General features: G+C 37.9%; 1 protein-coding gene across 7 annotated transcripts in view; it reads right to left on the minus strand.

Annotated features, from left to right (window-relative positions):
* MAST2 (microtubule associated serine/threonine kinase 2) overlaps positions 1-19360 on the minus strand; it is a 189874-nt gene that overhangs the window by 47440 nt on the left and 123074 nt on the right. For 6 of the 7 annotated variants that reach the window (XR_014618647.1, XM_084290755.1, XM_084290753.1 and 3 more), the window contains 4 exons: positions 13150-13225; positions 10661-10681; positions 8042-8120; positions 2196-2350 (listed from right to left, as the gene is read on the minus strand). Coding sequence is in view for 6 of the 7 variants with exons in the window: in XM_084290755.1 (XP_084146881.1) it covers positions 2196-2350; positions 8042-8120; positions 10661-10681; positions 13150-13225 (331 nt within the window). In the remaining variant the exon portion in view is untranslated. The remainder of the gene's footprint in view (positions 1-2195; positions 2351-8041; positions 8121-10660; positions 10682-13149; positions 13226-19360) is intronic. The other variant, XM_084290754.1, reaches the window with a different exon arrangement.

Genomic DNA, 19360 nt, shown 5'->3' on the forward strand with positions numbered 1-19360 from the left:
GGAGATAGATGGGAGAACTGTCTCCTGGCTTCAGCTAAATACTAGAAAATGTTAAATTCCTACTCAAAAAAGTAGATTTTTTCCAGAAGTTCTATGTAGGCAATAGTCTAGCTAGGACCATAAAAGGATGATTTGATACTTCTAGAAAAATCTGGGGTTACAGAGGCCCTCAAAAACCAAAACAAAACAAAACAAAACAAAACAAAAACAAACAAAAAAAATACAATTAATTGGAGCAATTTTCCTTTGAGGTGCAAGGGCCAGTACAGATGTTTGGTAGCAGTAAAGGTGCTTTGGAGCCACACAGCATCACAGTACTAGCAATAAGCAAAATGAAAAACAAATCAGGAGCAGTAAGCTTAAAAAATTTAAATTACTTGACTCTAAAATTTGGAATACCAATAAGGTTGGCTATTATCACACTGAAAACCCAAGAAAGCTAGAGAAAGTGTTCAAGAAATAAATATTAATCACAATACGACATGCTGAATTAATCTTGGCACAATCTGTAAACCTACTCTGATAACTCTGCTTTTAAATCATCTCACAGAGGACAAATTCTTAAAAAGTTAATAATTTAAGTTAATAACAAGAAAAAACAGAATTATGCTCTTCACGTCTTTGTTTACATCACTCTTGCATCAGGAATAGTGCTTTATACTTCATTATTCCAACAGCAATATGTCTGTGTTAGGACAACAATTACTTTAGTGATGGGTTGGCTACCTATAGCAGCTGTTTTATCTACACGGAATTAGTACTACCACAGCTACACTGATCAGCGATAGTCAGCGTTAAGAGTGACAGCAGCAAGACTGAAGTAGGACTACCAGTCAGAGCTTGAACAATTTAGCACAAATCATGTAGCTACTCTTTTACTACATGGCAATTTGTAGAGATCGCAGGCTAAGTGTGCTACTACCTACAGTACTTACCTGCTCTTGTAGATTACCGTGTAACTGCACTTAGCAGTTCCATATGCAACTACCATGCAGCCTGCACTGTAGTTCAGAACATACAAATAATTATGAATAATCACGAGGGATCAGCTCTGCCGTGACACAATACTCACCAGGCATTTTCTCATGGACTATTTCCCTTCTATTACAAACCCCAGTCTAAGTCCTGAACTGGGCACACTGATTCAGTATTTCCAGCTGACAGCTTCTGGATCATGCCCATTGATTTAAAAGTGATATCCAGCCTCTGATACTCTCAGATGAGGAGCATAAGGGATACTTCACCTCTTTGTCCCCTGCTTGTATAAATCCTTTTTGTTTCATAACAACAGGTTATGTAGATGCTATGGAAGGTAGACATCCCTTGAGTTTTATTTACTTGGTCCAGCACTAAACACATAAAAAACTTATGGCTTGTGGATTTGTTTTTGTTTTTTTTAATAATTGTTAGAGAACTGGAACAAAACTTGTCCAGAGAGTTTGTGGAATACTCAAAAGCTGCCTGAACATGGTCCTAAGGCAGTCTGCCCAAGCAGGGGTTTGGACAAGAAGACCTCCAGAGGTCCTTTCCAACTTCCATCATTCTTTAATTCTGTGAAAGATTAAGTTCTAGTTGCTTCTATTTTTAAGTATGGAAAAAAGTCAACTGCAGAAATAACCACTGGATAGCTATCTTTGAAGAACCAATTCTCTGAAGAAACAGTAAAAATTATTCAACTGCTAATGCAGGAGAAATGTTTTCAGAGCTATAACAAAACTGCTCGTGGGTGCAATTCTGTTTGAGGTTTTGACTTCATCGACTCCAGTTTTCATACCCTTTCAGAATCACTGCTGGAAAAGTTATTAACTGTGACTGTTATAGCTTCCTTATATGACTGCAGCAAAATTCTGAGAAGAAACTTCACTAACGGAAATCTACATCCTACAGGCTTAGACTGTGATGCTTCTGGATCACATTTTCACAGAGTTGCGGTGGAGATACAAAAGCAGACTGCACTAACCATTTTGTGATTGAAATCCTTAGTGTCAAATGTAAAATATAAAATATATATTACTTTCTGATTAGGTGAGGTGGAGTCAGTGCTCAGCAAAGTAATGTCAAGAACATGCAACAAAACAAAACAAAACAAAACAAAACCACCTTTTCTTAATCTTCTTAGAGCTGAAAGCACACATGGAAATGCAATACTTGTGTCTAACATCTTAAATATTCAATAAACATAGCCTGAAGCTCACCTGAGACTGCGAGATCGAGGTCTCAAGGCTGGAGAATGGCGCCCTTCTTCATCAGTGATGCTCTCAGTACTGAAATGCTTTGTCAGGAAATGAAGTTCATCTGCCGTGGGCTGAAAGGGCAGCTGGTGCAGCTTCTCCTGAGATGAGCATGATGACTGAGTACAGAAAAAAATACAGAAAAGAAATGCACTAAACGCATGCATAGGGGTCAGCTAATGAATGGAGGAGGAACGAATTCTGCCAGACACTGCACACTCCAGCGGAAAAGAAAGCTACTTATCAGACCAGGTGCCTCTGTTTAATGTTCTCTTTAGGCTAAGCCAAACCATGTGTACAATGACAGAGCTGGTGAGATCAGGACAACTTTGGGAACAGGCTAGGGAAGCAATACATCTGATTCTGGAACTGTTACATTTGATCACGAAGGTAATTTACTCTTAGGAGACAGAAAGGAATACACATGAACAACAGTGCTACTCTGGAAAGGACAAGGAGGTTCCTGGAGTGGTGAGCAACTTTCCTTTTCCCTCATGCTCTCTTAGCTCAGGAGTTTCACTGGCATGCAGAATGCTATGGAGCTGTGTAGACACGGGAGTTTTTACTGATTATTGGCTCTCAATTGAAATTGCTACTGTAAACGGTCTGGATTTTATTTCTCCATGATCTCCATTTTATTTCTCCTTTTCTTTACCCATCAGGCTTCTTTTCTAGCCAGGTAGGAAATAATAAAATGAAAGCAGCTGACTTTGTAGAGTTGCATGATTAATAGTTTCCTTTTACAAACAGTAAAGCAGCTCATTCATTTTTAAATAAGTCAATAAATTTATATGACGTGTCCTATGATAATGATAGACATGAAATAGATTTAATTCTTGAACCTAAAGAAACCTGAGCTCATAAGATTTGTGGGAAGTGTGAACAACATCAAATGTTGGATGTTCCAGGGGAAAACGCTGTAGGTCAACTAAAGAACACACTTTTTTGTGTGATTATTTTCAACATCTCTTTCAATTTTTCAAAAATAAGTAAATGTATTATGTAAGGACAAATTTAAAATCTTCTGAAGTGCTAAATAACCAGAGCAGCACTGAATAACACCAATGGACCTTATGAAAAACACCATACTAACCTAAATTCTGAGGCTTCTTATCAGTCTGATGAAATCATTTGTTCACATTTTTCCAATGGAAGAACTTTTGCTGCAATGACCCTCACTCTAACTAGTAAGCAGAGCATCCTAATACCAGAAGTAATACGGAATTATGCATCACATGATATGTATGACCAAAGTTTTAACTCACCTAGTTTGCTTTTCTAGACTTACTTGCTGTTGATGGTTTTTGGAAAAGAAAGCTAACAAGAGTGGCTGAGCAGTGAAAGCCAAACGCTAACAAGGCTGCTCATTGAGTCCTGCATGTTTGTACAGCTGGTAAAGAAAATATTCTGAGATCACCTAAACCAGGTGCATCCAAACTCGCCAACAGAGTTACAGTCACATTTGAACTGAAGAAAAACTAAGCAGATTGTTGCAGATCCAATCACCTAACACTATCTTATCTGTAGAGAATTCTAGCCAAGACTGAGCTGAACTGAATGTGAGAATGTATAAACCTAAAGATCTTATCCTTTGATAACCGTGTAATTTTTTCAAGAGCCCAGATCCACTCCCTCTGCATTGCACAGAAAAGCACCTGCCTGAAAGCCTTAGGGAATCCCCAAGCTCAGCTGGAACAGGGAGCCACAAATTCCAACTTTGGGCAGGTCTAGAAGGACCATGGTGGGAAGTCACATCCAGCAGTGTCTGCCTGGTGACAATTACCCAGATGGGGCATCACCTTACACTTGTCTAATCCACACTGAAGCCAAAACAGAGTCAGAGTAATTGACAGCCCTTTGCCCACAGCAATTCTGCTGCACACTCTGCTTATGCCTATCTGGCAGGAAAGATTTTCTCTCCGTATTACAGAATTATGCAAGCCCTTCTTGGCTTTCAGAGCTTTCTTTGATCACCTGTCTTACACAACACAAACAGGGGGAAGAAGCACCTGCTTATGCAAAAACCACAGCAGTTTTCAAAGAAAAGGCGTGTGTCAGATGACATCCTATTTGTGCTGAATAACACCCATCTTGCAGAAGAGCAGGAAGTACTGAAGACACTGGCTAATGAAGTGCTGCATTAACAGGTACTCGAGCTCTGGCATTATGAGCGCATCTCTTATTCAAAACAAAATTAAACTAAAACTGCAACATTAGGAAAATTAGCACATATCAAGTTATTAGTTACTAGAGTTGGAAGAGAAAAATCAAACCTGAAATTCTAGAAAAACAACACGTTTCCCAACAGCAAAGTCACTGGGGAAGCTGCATTAGTCAACTCATAGATGACCCACCAAAAACCTCCTTCCGTTTTCTCTCCTTAAAAGCAATTAGATTGTAAAGTTTATAATTCCAAGGAATAATTAAGGACAGTTCTGAAGATAATTTCAGAAATAAATTATTTGGAAAAAAAAAATTTTGTAAGAAAGTCTTTACTTTGGAAGTTCTTTACTCAAAGGGTGGTGAGGAACAGGATGCCCAGAGAAGCTGTGGATGCCCCAGCTCTGGAAGTGTTGGCTGGATGGGGCTTTGAGCAACATGGTGTACTGGGAGGTGGCAGGGGGGGCTGGAATTAGATGATCTTCAAGGCTCCTTCCAACCCAAAGCATTCTGTGATTATATAAAGACCATGCCGAGAAACTGATTTTCTTCTGCCAGGTGCTTTGCTAGCAACCTTAAGGCATCCAACTTTTCAGTGGGAAAGCACAAGAGCAAAACTAAACACTTCTGAATTATTGATTTTTATGTAATCACATCAGTGTACTTGATATTTACAGCAGCCTAACACTGCTGGTGTCTTAATTACAGATGCAGAATTGGCCAACTCTTCTTCAGTTAAAAAAAAAAAAAAAAAGAAAACGATTAAGCTAATAATATAGTATTATATATTTACTCTGCATCTAGAAAATTAATAGCAAACTAGATGCTTAAAAATAACTGTATATAGGCCCATTCAACTGACTATTCCACATATATCTCACTTGAAAGGTCTTCTCCAGCTTTTTCAGTGCTGGCCTGACGTATGTGGTCTTTATGAAGGATAAATATGTATTTTTAAAGAAGTGTCATCCATCAACTGGAAGCAAAAAATAAAGCAGAATGTACGAGTTTCCACTGACTTTAAAACAAGTAAGTGTCTTGGTTTGTTCAGCTGCTTGGTTGGTAGAATAGCTCATCTATGACCACAGAGATGCAACTCAGCTCTAACTGCCAGACCAAAACTCAGGCCAGCGGAACACAGAAGAAACATTATTCTTCATATTTCATTTCCTACTGATACGTACAGAAAGGTCTACTGCCTTCCTTCTATCTTGCTTGAAAAAGAAACACGATCTAGAGGACTGATCACAACAAACAGAAGCCCAAATTTCTGTTATGTTCTCACCCATGGCATTAATTCAGTGTGTGCTTCTGACAAACCCCTTGCATCTTCTTACTTCCGTTTTAAAGTCTACATAGGAATAATACTGCTTATCAACTTCAGAATTGTTATTGAGATCAATTCAAATTAATTCTAATCTAAGAAATACTATGACAATAAGCAGTATTACATTTCTAAGCCTATCCTAAGTTTAATACCTCCAAGACTGCTTTGGAACTTACTAAACGGCACATTTCAGTGTCTTTCTGAGAGTGTAAAACTGGATCAGGAAAAGGAAAAGAGAGTAAAGATTCATCCATTTAGGAAAAAAAAAATAATAAAAAAAAAAAAGTCTTGGAATACAGGTTTGAATCCATTCCCTACAGGAAGGTGAATTCAGCTCCACATTGGACTATCACCACATGTTTCTCATTACTGTCCTGCTTTCTGTTTACAGCTTTACAAGACTTACAGAATTTGGAGTGATGTTTTCTATGTGACATGTCTAAGATTTTCTTTTTCCTGGAAAGGTTCAATCAAAATAATCTCGCTGTTTCTGGAAACACAACAAGACAGGAATATTCTTTCTTTCCTATGTCAGAAAGCTGAGGACTTTCTAAAAGTGGCTTTCATGTTCCCATTTCAAAACAAGGACTGATATTTCCAACAGATTTCTTTTGTTAGTTTTGCTCTCTCCATGGACATCTACCCCAAGTCTGGTCAAACTATAATTTCTTGAAAAACTCAACACACCAGGAAATAAAGAATTAGACACTGCAGCCAGCTTGGTCTCCAAAGGTGTCATCTTCACAGGCATCTGGGAAGCTCTCACAGTGATTATCGATCATCTGACTATTTGGTGCCACCCATTCTGAAAGTAATAATACTCGCTCCATGCTTTAATAGCATGGTGCTTGTACCCAGATGAGGACACAACCATGGCTTATGCTGATAGAGATTTAACCTAAGACTCTAAAGGCAAAAGCAGAGGTCCAAAAGCTGTTCTCAGGTGCTTGATAAATAATACTGCTTGGCAGTGAAATCAGGACTGCCATTTTCCTGTGTTGCTATTGAAATTTTCTCCCACATTTTTCTGTTCTCACGACTACCGATCTGTACACCCTTCTCCTACATGGGGAGACAGAAATCATGTCACCTGCTTTCTAAGGAGACAAGAAATAAAAAAATCCTGTCCTTAAGGACAAAAGATAACAAGTTGTCGAAATTGTGCAAACTAGAGTCTGCAGGAATGTCTGAACATATGAAACAATACAGATGATATTCATGTTGCAAAAAACAGATTTTAATCATGTCAATTATACCTAAAAATTTTGAGTCCAATTTCTTCTCCTATCTAGAATGATTTTAACACTCACGTCCCAAGGAACTGTGAAGATAAAATTGCATTTGAGATGCACTAAAAAGTTTATGGATGAATTTAATAGAACATCTCAGAATTAAAATAATGATGCTGCATTCAGAGTAAGATTATGACTCATTTAGATTTATTGCTTAGTAAGATTAATACTCATGGAGTACTGAGTCCTAATTAATGCAGGTATTACAATTATTAGGAACATACTCTAAACATTAGGTATAAAACAAAATGATCAGTAGAAGTATTATAGAAAGAGGCAACGATATTTGATCACACAGTTGAAGACACTCACCCCGTAACACATAAAAAAGCATGTTAAACTAAGGCTGTACAGGTAGCCTTGGTGTTTCTAGTCTCTTTTTAAGATTGTTATGTAGATAACTACAACAACTATTTTGCATGAACTAAAGAATAAGATTCATTGTAAAAAGTATCTGAGATATAAGGGTTAAAATGGTGTTAGTGCCTTCCTGATATTAACAACATATTAGCCTTTTCAAAGTACAGAAGAAGTCATGTAAACTGCAGCCAACCTTCCTAATGACAAGTGAGAAATTCAAAGCATCACTGGGAGATTCAAATTATTGAAGTTGAGTAACAGATGTGGATTATCAATTTTTCCTTCTGCTAGCCTGTTAGCAGGTTTTAACACTGAGAACTTGAAAGCAGACAAGAATTTCATTTCCCAGTTACAAAAAAGCTGAGTGCTTGCTAGTAATTATGCACTGTCTCAGAGTCCTGACACATTGTGCCTCTCAACTGATCAGTCGAGCCAAGTGCTGCACTGGGATTTCACCAATGCAAAAGGCAAAGTGCAAGATGATAGGAGCTGGGAAATGGAGGAAAAAGCAGCAGAACCAATAATTAAAATAATTTTAAAATAATTAGTAAATTTAATAATGTTAGCAAAACAATGAAGAAAGATCAGATATTTTAGTAAAGACTCAGAAGCTGATTTGTTAGGGTGTGTTCGTACAAACTGAATTGCTTGGAAAAATCTGGGGCACTTACTGAAACTGTTGAACTGGGAGTGTTTGTTCCATATCCTGATGAGGGAAGGGAGGCCAAGGACCAGCGGCGTCCATCCGTTCTATGGAAAGGAAGCAAAAGAAATTACTGTGATAGATATAGTGTGATCAGTACTTGGGGGAAATAAGCCTTTCCCCCAAATCTCTTAACTGCACGTTTTCATTCCAGTCTTAAAATACTCAGGTAAACCAGCTATCCTATTTAGAATGATCTTTGTGAAAAAGCAGCTAGGGTAAGTTTTAAGAGCAAAATTAAGGGACCTTGGAAAAGACAAAGTAAATGGGCATCAGATTCCTGCATAAAGCATTTGCAAATATATTTGCAAATAAAATATAAAATATTTGCAAATGTTGCCAGTTGAGCAAAAACTGAAGTTTCGGGAACAGACAAATGACATCAGCTCATTTCAAACTTCATTGAAAAAGACTTGCCTAGAATTATTATGCTTATGCAGTTCCTTGTCTCCCAAATAGTGTTGAAAATTGTGAAAAAAAGTTTTCAGATCACGAATCAAGTGAAAGCAGACTCATTTGTTTACCTAGGTTAGTGCGTTTGGCCCAGCTCAGCCACTGACACAGCTGTGAGTCAAATCCACTACAGCAGATCAGAAGAGAGCCGATTGGTGCATTTGAAATACAGAGGAGACAGAAGTAACACCCAGGGTCTCTTTCTCCTCCGAACAGTATAGTGTTAGCAGGTATTTACTTATCACAGCCAAAGAAACATGACTATCAGGGAAAATAGCCAAAACATCCTTGAGATATTGCAGAACAGATCGTGTTTTTACCAACGTCAGATGCTTGGTGAAGAACCCGTACTGTCCTCCTTGAAGCCCTCTTCTACCCCTAAAACCCACCTCAGTGAGGCTGGAAAGTATACTCAATTCAGCTCTGTCTATTGTGCTTTTTCTGCCTCTGATCTCACCTCAATCTTGAATGCATTTTTTTTCTATAATAAAAAACACGCCCTGTTGCATGTTGGGATGAATGATAAAGAAATCTCCCTCACATCAGTTTCCCCTTGCTTGCCTGTTTTACTCGGGCAGATTATCAGTAACTGGTCATAAAGTGAAACTGAATTAGAACAGTTCATTGTTCTAACTGGCTTTGGAAAGATTTGGGGGTTTTGTTATAATTTCATGTGTGCTATAAAATAGAGCATTATAACTATAAAATAGTTCATCCTGCTATGAACACACAAAGCCTCAATCTTCAGAAAAAAGTTCCCTGCACACCCACAGATCTGTTTATATTTTTTCCAGATCTTGTTCCATTTATTACCTGGTACTCACATGCCTGAAAATACCTATACCCTTCCTCTTTGCCACCTATTTTAGAACAATAGGGAAATAAACCCACTGTTCTACATTACTGAAAGAATATTGTATCAAGAGAGTTGTTAAAAAGATTCATGCTTCATGCATAAAAAATAGCAAGCTGTAATGCAGATTTCTATGCATGCATTCATTATAGCTAAACCCCATTTAGCCACAGGTGATGTTTTCCTTGTTAAGACAAATATGTGTAAAAGAACAACCTCAAAAAATTCCAAGAGAAATGAAATTCCTTTCTTAACCCTGAAAAACAACAAAGGCCAGCATTACAAAGTCCGTGTGTCCTGCATTCAGGGACTGAAAACCAGCTGTCAGCTACAGAAGCTTCATTCAGCTTCTTCTAACGCACAGGGGTGCTGGGAAGATCTTCTGGTCAATGATTCGACCTCAGTTTGGACCCTCAGTCCCAAAGCAGACCAATATGTTCCCATCTTCTCAAAGAGTAGACAGGAATGTACAAATCACTCATTTCTTGCAAAAGGAAAGCCTAACCCCTCTTTCACTGAGTAGCCTAAGTTGCACATTGAAAATACTTCAGTATTTTCATTTTGACAATGTTAAAAATAAATAAATAAATCCTTCTCCCTTAAAAAATTACAGTACACGTCTTCATGCTTGGGCTATTTTCTACTGATGCAATCTAGGCAAGAGATGTGCTAAGCAGTCAGGACAATGGATATCAGCTCTGTATCTAGCAGAAGGAAGTGGGACAAGAGAAGAAATCTCGCAAATCAAAGGCAGGGGGAAAAAGACTTGCTTTACAAGAAAATTCCTCCTTCATTTATGCAAAACATTTCAAAGCTACTTCAGTGTTTTGTTAATACAAATTTATTTTTAGAGAGAACTTATGCAATATTGCTTCAGGAAAAGATACTTGGAAAGAAAATTTTAGGTCTTTTATTTTTTATTGTAAAATAAACTTAGCTAGAACAACAAAAACATGGGAACAATGAGTTTTGCCTTTAAAATGCCATTTTAATAAGTTAATTAACAAGGTATTTGTATGGCAGCTATAATGCTATTTAATGAACATAAATTAATTTTCAAACAAGGTGATAGAAGAACAAAGCATCTTCTCCCAGAGCACTACCTGTTTAACATTTTAGGTCAAAACACAAAGATTTTCTGTTTTGATTACCAAAGAATAAAAACTGAATGCCTAAATGGGGTTATTATAGCATGAACTTGTTAGGAACACAAGCTAGTGCTCAGCTGCACAGAAGCTTAGCTGACAAACACACATACACCAGCAACATGATACACGTTACCTGTCTGCTCTGTGTCCGTGGCTGTATGGAAGAAATTGTACAATGACAATGAGGGAGGGAGAAGTAAAAGATGCACGTGTGATTTTGGAAAATAGAAACAAACTCATATTCTGTTACTAGTATTTCAATGAGGTCGCTTTTACTGAATATGGACAAAATTAGTGATACTTTACCTTAATCGTACAAGAGGATTTCTGAACATGTTAACTTTGTGGAGACGAAATAGTCATTGAAAGGGTATCTAGTAGGAGATTTATGATGTAGCACTAGCTAAACTAAGGACAATCTTGCACAGTCTATTGTAGTGAAATTGGTTTTAAAATAAAATGAGTTTTCCAAACGCGATCCCTACTGCTTCCCAAGAATCAACTCATGACAGGGCTATAATCAAAGAACGAAAATCACAAGAGATATCCAAACAGCATAACAAAAGAAGAAATTGCATAAAATACAAAAGGCTGAAAACCAGCAACAAATCATTTCTTTGATGGCAATGGAAGAAATCAGGTAAGAACTCTATTAAGACCCAAACAATGCTTATCAAAAGGGTACAGCAAAATATTTGTTTGTCTGGGGTAACAGAGCAAAACATTTTAAATTACTTAATACCATACTTGAAACAGAAGTTATTCTGATACTACTGCCTGATAATACAATAGGTATGTATTGTTACTGCTGGCATAGCTATTCAGGGTGTAATACAAGTAGAAAATAGAAAAAAGGTTCTAAAACAAGCTGTGCTTACATGTTCTTTTCAGTGACAGATAAAGTATACAGAGTAGCATGCATGCTGTAAAATGAACCACACCACTTATTAGGACAGGCTTAACCTGTATTTTTTAACCTTTAAAAATCAGGTAAGAAAAGTGGAAAAGTAGGAAAGGGCACTCATCAGAGTTTTAGTATTAAAACTGTTGTTTTCTGTTTGGAAATTTAGAATGCAGTAATACTGAAGTAGCTGAAACAGCCAACAAATGATGTTAAGCTTTGACAATGGTTTCAGCTGCAATTTTCTTCCTCTAATCCATTGTCCAGAACTCCAGAAACAGAAATCCAGTAAAAATTCAGTTGACTTCAGCAGAACGTAAAGAATACACCCAAATCAGGCTCAGATACCTCTTTAAAAATAAAAGTGGATGAAGTGAGTCCATTTGAATTATTCTAACACCACCTATAACTGACTTTTTCCCCTCCAAGGCAACATGAAAATACATACCCAGCTCTTCACATTTTACATGATTGTATGAAGTTCTTCTAATAATGTGAAGACCAAAGTCTACTTCAAAGAGTATTCAAGGCTCTAGCAATCACCTAACTGGAGAAACACTCCAGGATTTACCTGCCATCCAGACAAAGTGTATACCTGCAGCTTCTCTCTTCATTTCATAAACCCAGCATGCTTCTAAATCCTAACCTTTCATTGTTCTTTAAGGTTTTGAGATCTACCCTCTCTGTAACTAATACTTGAGCTAAATTTGTCTTTCTCAGAAAACTTACTTCCTCTGAAAATGACACGTCCTTGGGTAATCTTAACCCAGGTAAGAAACTTCAGCTGAAGGAGAGCTTAGCAATTCAAAAATATCTTCCTCACACTTGAATCTAGCAATCCTGCTTCCTGCCCAAATCCTGTTTGGGATCACTTTGTTGTTATTCTTTATTTCTCAACTAAATTTAACTTTCTGTATCACTATCCACTACTGTCTACCTGCTAGGATACGAAATTCAATACTCCATTTGTTTGCTTCTCTCAGCTGTCTTTATTCTTTCTATCCTATTCCTTATACTGAATTCGTCACTAACAGTATCAGATTTCTTTCCACCAGTTTGATATACAGCATGAGCAGCATTTGTCTAGCATTCGCTACTGGACAGATGATAGCTTTGCATTCAGGTCTTTCAATACTGCTCTTCTTTTAGCAGTTCTTGTAGACTTGCAATTTCAATTATCAGCTATTTTCCTCATTAGAGCGGTAATGTACTCTTGACACCAATCCCCAAGACAGCAGAGAAAACTAAGAAGTTGTTACCACTCAGAAAGCAGTGAATGAATGCAGTAGTGCATGCCTAATTTAGGTACTTTTGCTAGGTCTGCACAAAGACAAACAAGATCAGCACACTTACAATACACCTCAGTTACTCAGTGTGAAGAGGATCTGGGATTACCTCTGAGATAGAGTTATTCTAATCATAATTGGCTTTTACATCATTATGACTAAACTGCTTGTTTATGGCCTGTATGTCATCTTTCTGGAAGAACACTGCCTCTTCCCTAGTAACAGTATTTACTACTTTATATACTTTATCATCTTCTATGTCTGAAAAGTACCTAATATGTTCCGAGTGTTGCCAAGACCTAAACAAAAAAGAGTAAAATAGAACTGCAAACATCAGAGAAAGTACAACACAGCCCCAAAATTTGTAACCCGCAGGCAATTTTTAAGGTACACGCTATTTTCCTGCCAACCCAGACTGAAGATATATTCACTTACCTTCGGGCAGGAACAAAGGAAAAATGAGCAGGTGCATTTGGTGAGAAGTTTCTGGGACTGTCCAAAGGGCTGCTACCTGTTTGAGAAAGCAAACAAAAATTAATTCATACTTGCAATGGAGTAACTTCAGAGTAACCATGCAGAAACACTTTCAATTGCAAGTTGTAGCTATAAATAACTGGCAATGTGCTCTTTGAGCTCTTCATCACTTACGCATTAGTTTGCTAAAAAATATTATGATTTGGATGTATCAGTAGTTTCCCTCCTTTTAAAATAATTTAAGGTGTACATTTTCTTACTTGCTTTTAAATAAGTAGTGCATCGTATATACACAAAATACAATATGTATTTTACATATTTTGTAATAATTCCCACATACAATCTTTACCTTACACTTCTCAATGAAAAACCTAGGTTAGAAATGACATCGATGACACTTTCAGGAATAATAAGTAGTAAGAAAGCATCTTTATGCTTAAAGTGTTTATCACTGCTGAACGTAGAATTCACTGAAGAAAAAAGACCATACCAAAGGAACTGCATATGATAATAAAAGGACTAAACACTCATGGAAGATAATCAGGCCACAATGTACAGCCTTTACCCTAACCACCGGTTTGTTGAGATAATGCTACTATGAAAATGAAAGTTGTGGTGAATTCATACAATGAGGAAAAATGAATGCTTGATTCTTACTTTACACAAGAATCTTTTCTCCTGGCTTTGTTCTATGATGTGTAAGCATATAGCTGGTAAGCAGTACAAGCAATGTCTTTTATTTCTAGGTAAAAAGCAACAACCTTATAAAAGCCCTCCTGAAAGCCAGTATCATTTATAGACTAACTACAGAAACCTTTGAAATTTAGAAGATAAATTAGTAGCTTCATGTCAGTGAGTTGACTGCTTCTATCAGGCACATTCTTAAGTGGTTTGCTCTTTCAGATCCTAATAAAGCTCAAAAGAGGAACTATCCATAGTAAACATATGCCAAGAGCGATTTCTTTGAGTACAGACAATAAAATAACATCAAAACGTGAGCAGGAAAACAAACGGACACTGGACAAACAATGCACTGCACGGTACATAACTGGCGTCATCAGAAACGTCTTCGGGCTTAGATCCCACATAAAATGCATTTATTCTAAAAGTCATGTTAGACAAGAGCAATAGGTCAAACATCAGTGATGAGTCACCTGCAGAAGACTTGCCTCCACTTCAGGAGAAGCACTAGGCACCCAGCTCACCCCCCAGCCCAGTCTGTGAGGTTATGTTTCCATCCAGCACTGTGCTCGAGCTTATACCTAAGTTGCATTTGTTTCACCACAAGTTATTCAGGTACCTTAACCGCTACGCTGAGCAGAAAATGAAGATAAGCACCGTGCTCATTCGAAGGTTTGCATTCTCTCACACTTCAGCCACAACCGTGGTTCACAAAAAACCTGCAGCAGCATCGCTTCACAACTTCTCATGAGCGAGGTGTGTACAGGTGGGGAAGGGGAGAAGGAGCCGATGCCTTCTGTGGCATGGGGATGGCCACGGCACCAGCCAGCACGCTCCATCTGGCCTCCAAGTGCAGGGGGGAAAAAGAGCAGCTGGTTGAGATTAAAGCAGCCCCGGGCTGATCTAGCACGTGCCAAGGGGCGCTGAGAGAACTGGAGAGGGAAGTGAATCCAGAGCACTGCACAATCTGCTTCAGCAACTAAATTAAAAACAAAGGGTTTGAGCAACAAGTTTGTTTTCCTTTGGGTTGGTTTTGTTTCGTGTTTTAATGCATTGTTATAAATCATTAGTTAAGAACTACCAATAGATGAGTGTAATAAGACACAACACAGGTCTTCACCCACAAGTGAACACCATCAAACCCATTCCCAAAATATTCCAGGTGGCAGGGGGAGAACAGCCATCAGAAATTAATAACAAGGTGATTTTTGGTGCTTCATTTCTCAAGCTTGGACTCACTCTAATTCTGATGGGCACAGTGGAAAACCAGAGGCATACTGCTGCCAAACTGAGAGAAGGCTGAGCGGTTTTCACAGTCTAGATGGCACTGCAAGCTAACAAGAAAGATGGAAAAAAGCTAAGAGAGCAACAAAACAACTCAACAGCGCATAAACACATATCCCAGCAGCAGCACACAGCTAGGGTTAGGGTTGCCACTTACTCGCTAGCAGAGCAGAAAGCTGAAGGAACAATTTAGATCAGAAGGGAGTGCAGTAGTAGCAACATCTTTAAGCAATAAAGCAGATATTCCGACATAGCAAGGAAGTCTGCCAGGCTTGGTAGGTCCTGGGTGTTTGCGTGCACACCAAACCTTTGCTGCCGATGAATCCTGCTGTGTCGAGACAATCTTTCTGAACAAAAAGCTCGTTGCCCAATGCCGTTATGAACAGGCAATGAACTGTCATCGCCTTCTTAATGTCTTCATCAATCTTTTGCAAACTTTCCAGATTATGATCAAAATAGGATTTCAGAATAACTGAACAAATTGGGTAATGACAGTTTTTAAGTTTTGAAATTAACTATGTGGGTGTTCGAAGTCTTCTGAGCCTGCACAATCTGGTACAGAGATACTATTAATTTTTAAGCAACAACTTTTTCAGATTTATATAGCATATTTCCTTCCAGACACTGGAATTTTAATTAGATCCCCCGTGATTTGCTTCAAGTTTTAAAATGAAAAGCAATTAGTTTTTCTACTCAATTCAAGTCTGGGTAAAGCTTTTAAAACAACAACAGGGAGAAGGGGAATTACTACTTTCCCTAAAATTTCCCAGTACTGCTGCATCTGCTATAGCTGAAGGAATTTTAATAAGGAAAGCCGTAGTGCAGTGGTCTCATTCACCAAGACTGATCGAAAGACGATTTATTCCGTTAGCAAAGGTAAATTCCCCTGTTGCTCAAGGGTTGTAGCTGGCTACTATTGAACCTGAAACGACTCTGTCTGAAGGGACGTTGTTACACAGAATGATTACCCATTAGGTAAATCAACACTGTTACATGAATGTTAATAATTCAGGCATGAACCTTCCCTTTTCCTGGACACGCTGAGAAGGATGCAGCCAAAGCATCTGTACATCCACTACCTGAAAATACAAGAACAGACCTTACAGACGAGAGATAGGCCAAAGTCTCAGCTGTCATCTACAAACATGATATTCATCAGATAGGTTAATGAGTCCAAAAGCTCAGACTAGTATCTTTTTGTAAAGCCTGCTTCTGAGATTTGTACACATAAATAAATACAAAGGTGTTGTGGTCTTCTACAAACAATATACTAACATTATTTGCTGAATATTAACAGAGGCAGCTAAGGATCTTACTGTATGCTACAGAACTATCTGCCTTCTAGCACACACAAATCTTAGAATAACCAAAATTGTTTAAAAAACATGTGTACCACCTCTCTCAAGAGAAGTGAATGCCGTGGCTCTGTCACAGCATCCAAGCATCACACACACAAAATGGAAATGAATGACAGCTTTGATAACCAGGGCAGGATCTGGAGTCATACGTGACATACTCTGCTCACTCTGTACAAGATTCACCTTCTCTTCACAGCACTGCCTGGTCGCTGCATAGATCCACAGCCTTCAAAATAGACACTCCCAGATGCACACTTGGTTCGGGAAGCAGAAGAATCTTGCCCTTCTGTATAGCACTGAACTTTTCTACTGATACTGGGAAAACAGATACAGAAATGGGACTCTGAAAAATATCTTTTTTTTTTTTCCTTCTTTTTAGCCAGAAGGAGGAACTGAACTTGCGGTGAAAAGAGCAGAATAATTTAATTCAGTACTACAGAGCTGCCTGCGAGCAGCTCCCTCCACATGTTATTATAGATGGGAGCAGGGACGAGTACCTGCACTGGAAGTCAGCAGTGTGGAAAGTAAACTTTAAAATAGCCTGACCTTTCTCAACCAGCTTTAAGAATCTCTCTTTCCTACTGAATTACAAAGATTATGTTGCTTGTCTGATTGATTTTAAGCTTCACATTTTAAAATGTAACCTAACAGTAACTTAGTAATCCATCTCACAACGTGTACACTGTAATATGTGTACCATGCACACGTCTCTGTAATCTTCAGATTTTTTTTTAATGATTCAAAGAAATACACACAAACATAAGGAAAATACTTGTGCATATATACATACCTTATATGTGTGTGTGTATATCATCAATGTCTGTGTACATATAGGGAACCTGCTTTGGCAGGGGAGTTGGACCCAATGATCTCTGGAGGTCCCTCCCAACCCCTACAATTCTGTGATATATAATAAATGCATATATATATATATATATATATATATACAAGAAATTTAAATTTCTATTTTTAAAAGAAAAAATAAAATAAATGGAAGGTTTGCAAACCTGTATTCCTAAAGTTCTCCCCTTCAATCCACGTCTGGGTGACTAGGAAGGGTGATTTTCCCATGAAGTTAACAAGCTGCGGCTTTCTATACCAAGGTCCCAGGTAATTTTGGAAAACATTATTTCATACAGCTTGAAAAGTGAATTAGCACACTTCAAATACACTAAGAGTTCTTGAATCAGAAGTGATTCCACACCCAAGTTAAAAATTGTTTTGCTTTACTTCCATCTCAAATGCTTAGACTTCTAAGTACTACTTTTCCTCTCAATTTTCTAGGATATGAAATTGCTTGACATCCTATCTTGATGCTGCTTCAGATATTAAAATGTGTATTTTTCCCGGATCAGTGTTCATTAGGAGCTAGGTCTGCCTGATGGACTGTCAGTTGTGATTCATCACACCCCCTGACTTTTACATTACATACAGAAGAGTAACTCCTGCAGCAAGTGCCATACAGAACTCCATTTTATAGTGGTTTTTGAACAGGGTTTTTAACTTTTTAGAAAGCCTCCCTTCTATTTCTGCATGCTTGTGGCTCCTTTGATTTGTAGAAGAGGTTCAGAGTGGCCATGAAGAGGAGCATGTTCAAGACACAAGAGGCCAGGAAGAGGCTGCAGCTTTTCTTAGTAACTTACCAGTGTATGTGTCTGAACAAACAGATTGATCGATTCTGTTCAAATACTAAACAAATATCACAGCCTGTTCTCAAATTCACATCTCACATATGATATTTCTTAAGAAAATATTTGTGATTCTACTCTAAATTTCATCTACTTTTGTCTTTTGAATAAATAATTATTCTCAGGTAAAACTCCTAAATATAGTACTGGCAGAGAATTCAGCTTACAAGTAATTTATCTTCCTGTTCTCCACTTGCAACTCTTGGAGGTCACAAAGGATGTCCTTTTTAATTAATAGTTTTAAATCCCACATGACACATTAGAACAAAAAGTAGAAATATTTGATGATTTCTGCTAAAGAAAGATGACATACCACTGATTAGCTACTCTAGTTCTCTAGACAGTCACATATTTCTAATAAAAGGTAAGCTTGTAAAGCCTGAGACAGCATCAAAAATGCTAAGACTAATTTTTTATTTTTGAAGCAGAAAAGCAAATCAAAAGAAAATACAGGTGTTTCTATTGTGAACATTTCTGCCTTTGTTTTCTGAGAATGACATCAACATCTTGTTGCAATTTGCCAATCACAGACACTTCTTTCATATTCTGAGGAGCATCTTTCTGTATCATTTTAGTTAAATGTAGAGCTGATTTAGAATTTTCTAAATCCAGCATATGTATCAATTCTAAGAGCAAGTAAAAAGCACAACGTAACTAAGCAGAGAATCCCTACCATGAAAAATGCCTGCTTCGGCCCACATTTTACAAAGCTATCACTGTCATATTCACACACAACAGAACCAAGGGAGTTTGAAGAGACATGGAATTCCTCTAGAAAATGCAAGCTTTTGGTCCTGTAAATTCAAACAAGTTACAGCTTTGAGCAAATTTTCATAAAAACTTGAGTGGTTGAAGCTTTCTCAGGTATCCCTGAATAATGACTTTGGTCTTCTTTTTCCTTTCAACGGGCTGGATATTCCCTCTCAAGACACACTGCGCTGCGAACAGAAGCAGATGGCTCCTTCTTGCTGAGCTACTACCAATTCGCTGTACTTCCTCAGCATTTCCTTAGTTTCAGTCTCCCGAAAGTATTTACAGAACATACTGCCATGTAGGAGGAGGAAAGTCCGATTCTAATGAAAACAACTGTTACTTGTCTTAAACACAACTGTGATGTGCTTCCAGACAGGCTCCACAGTGGATGGGTGCCACAACTGTTGA

The sequence above is a fragment of the Netta rufina genome (assembly GCF_964035555.1).
Source record: "Netta rufina genome assembly, chromosome: 8".
In the NCBI taxonomy this organism is placed as follows: domain Eukaryota; kingdom Metazoa; phylum Chordata; class Aves; order Anseriformes; family Anatidae; genus Netta; species Netta rufina.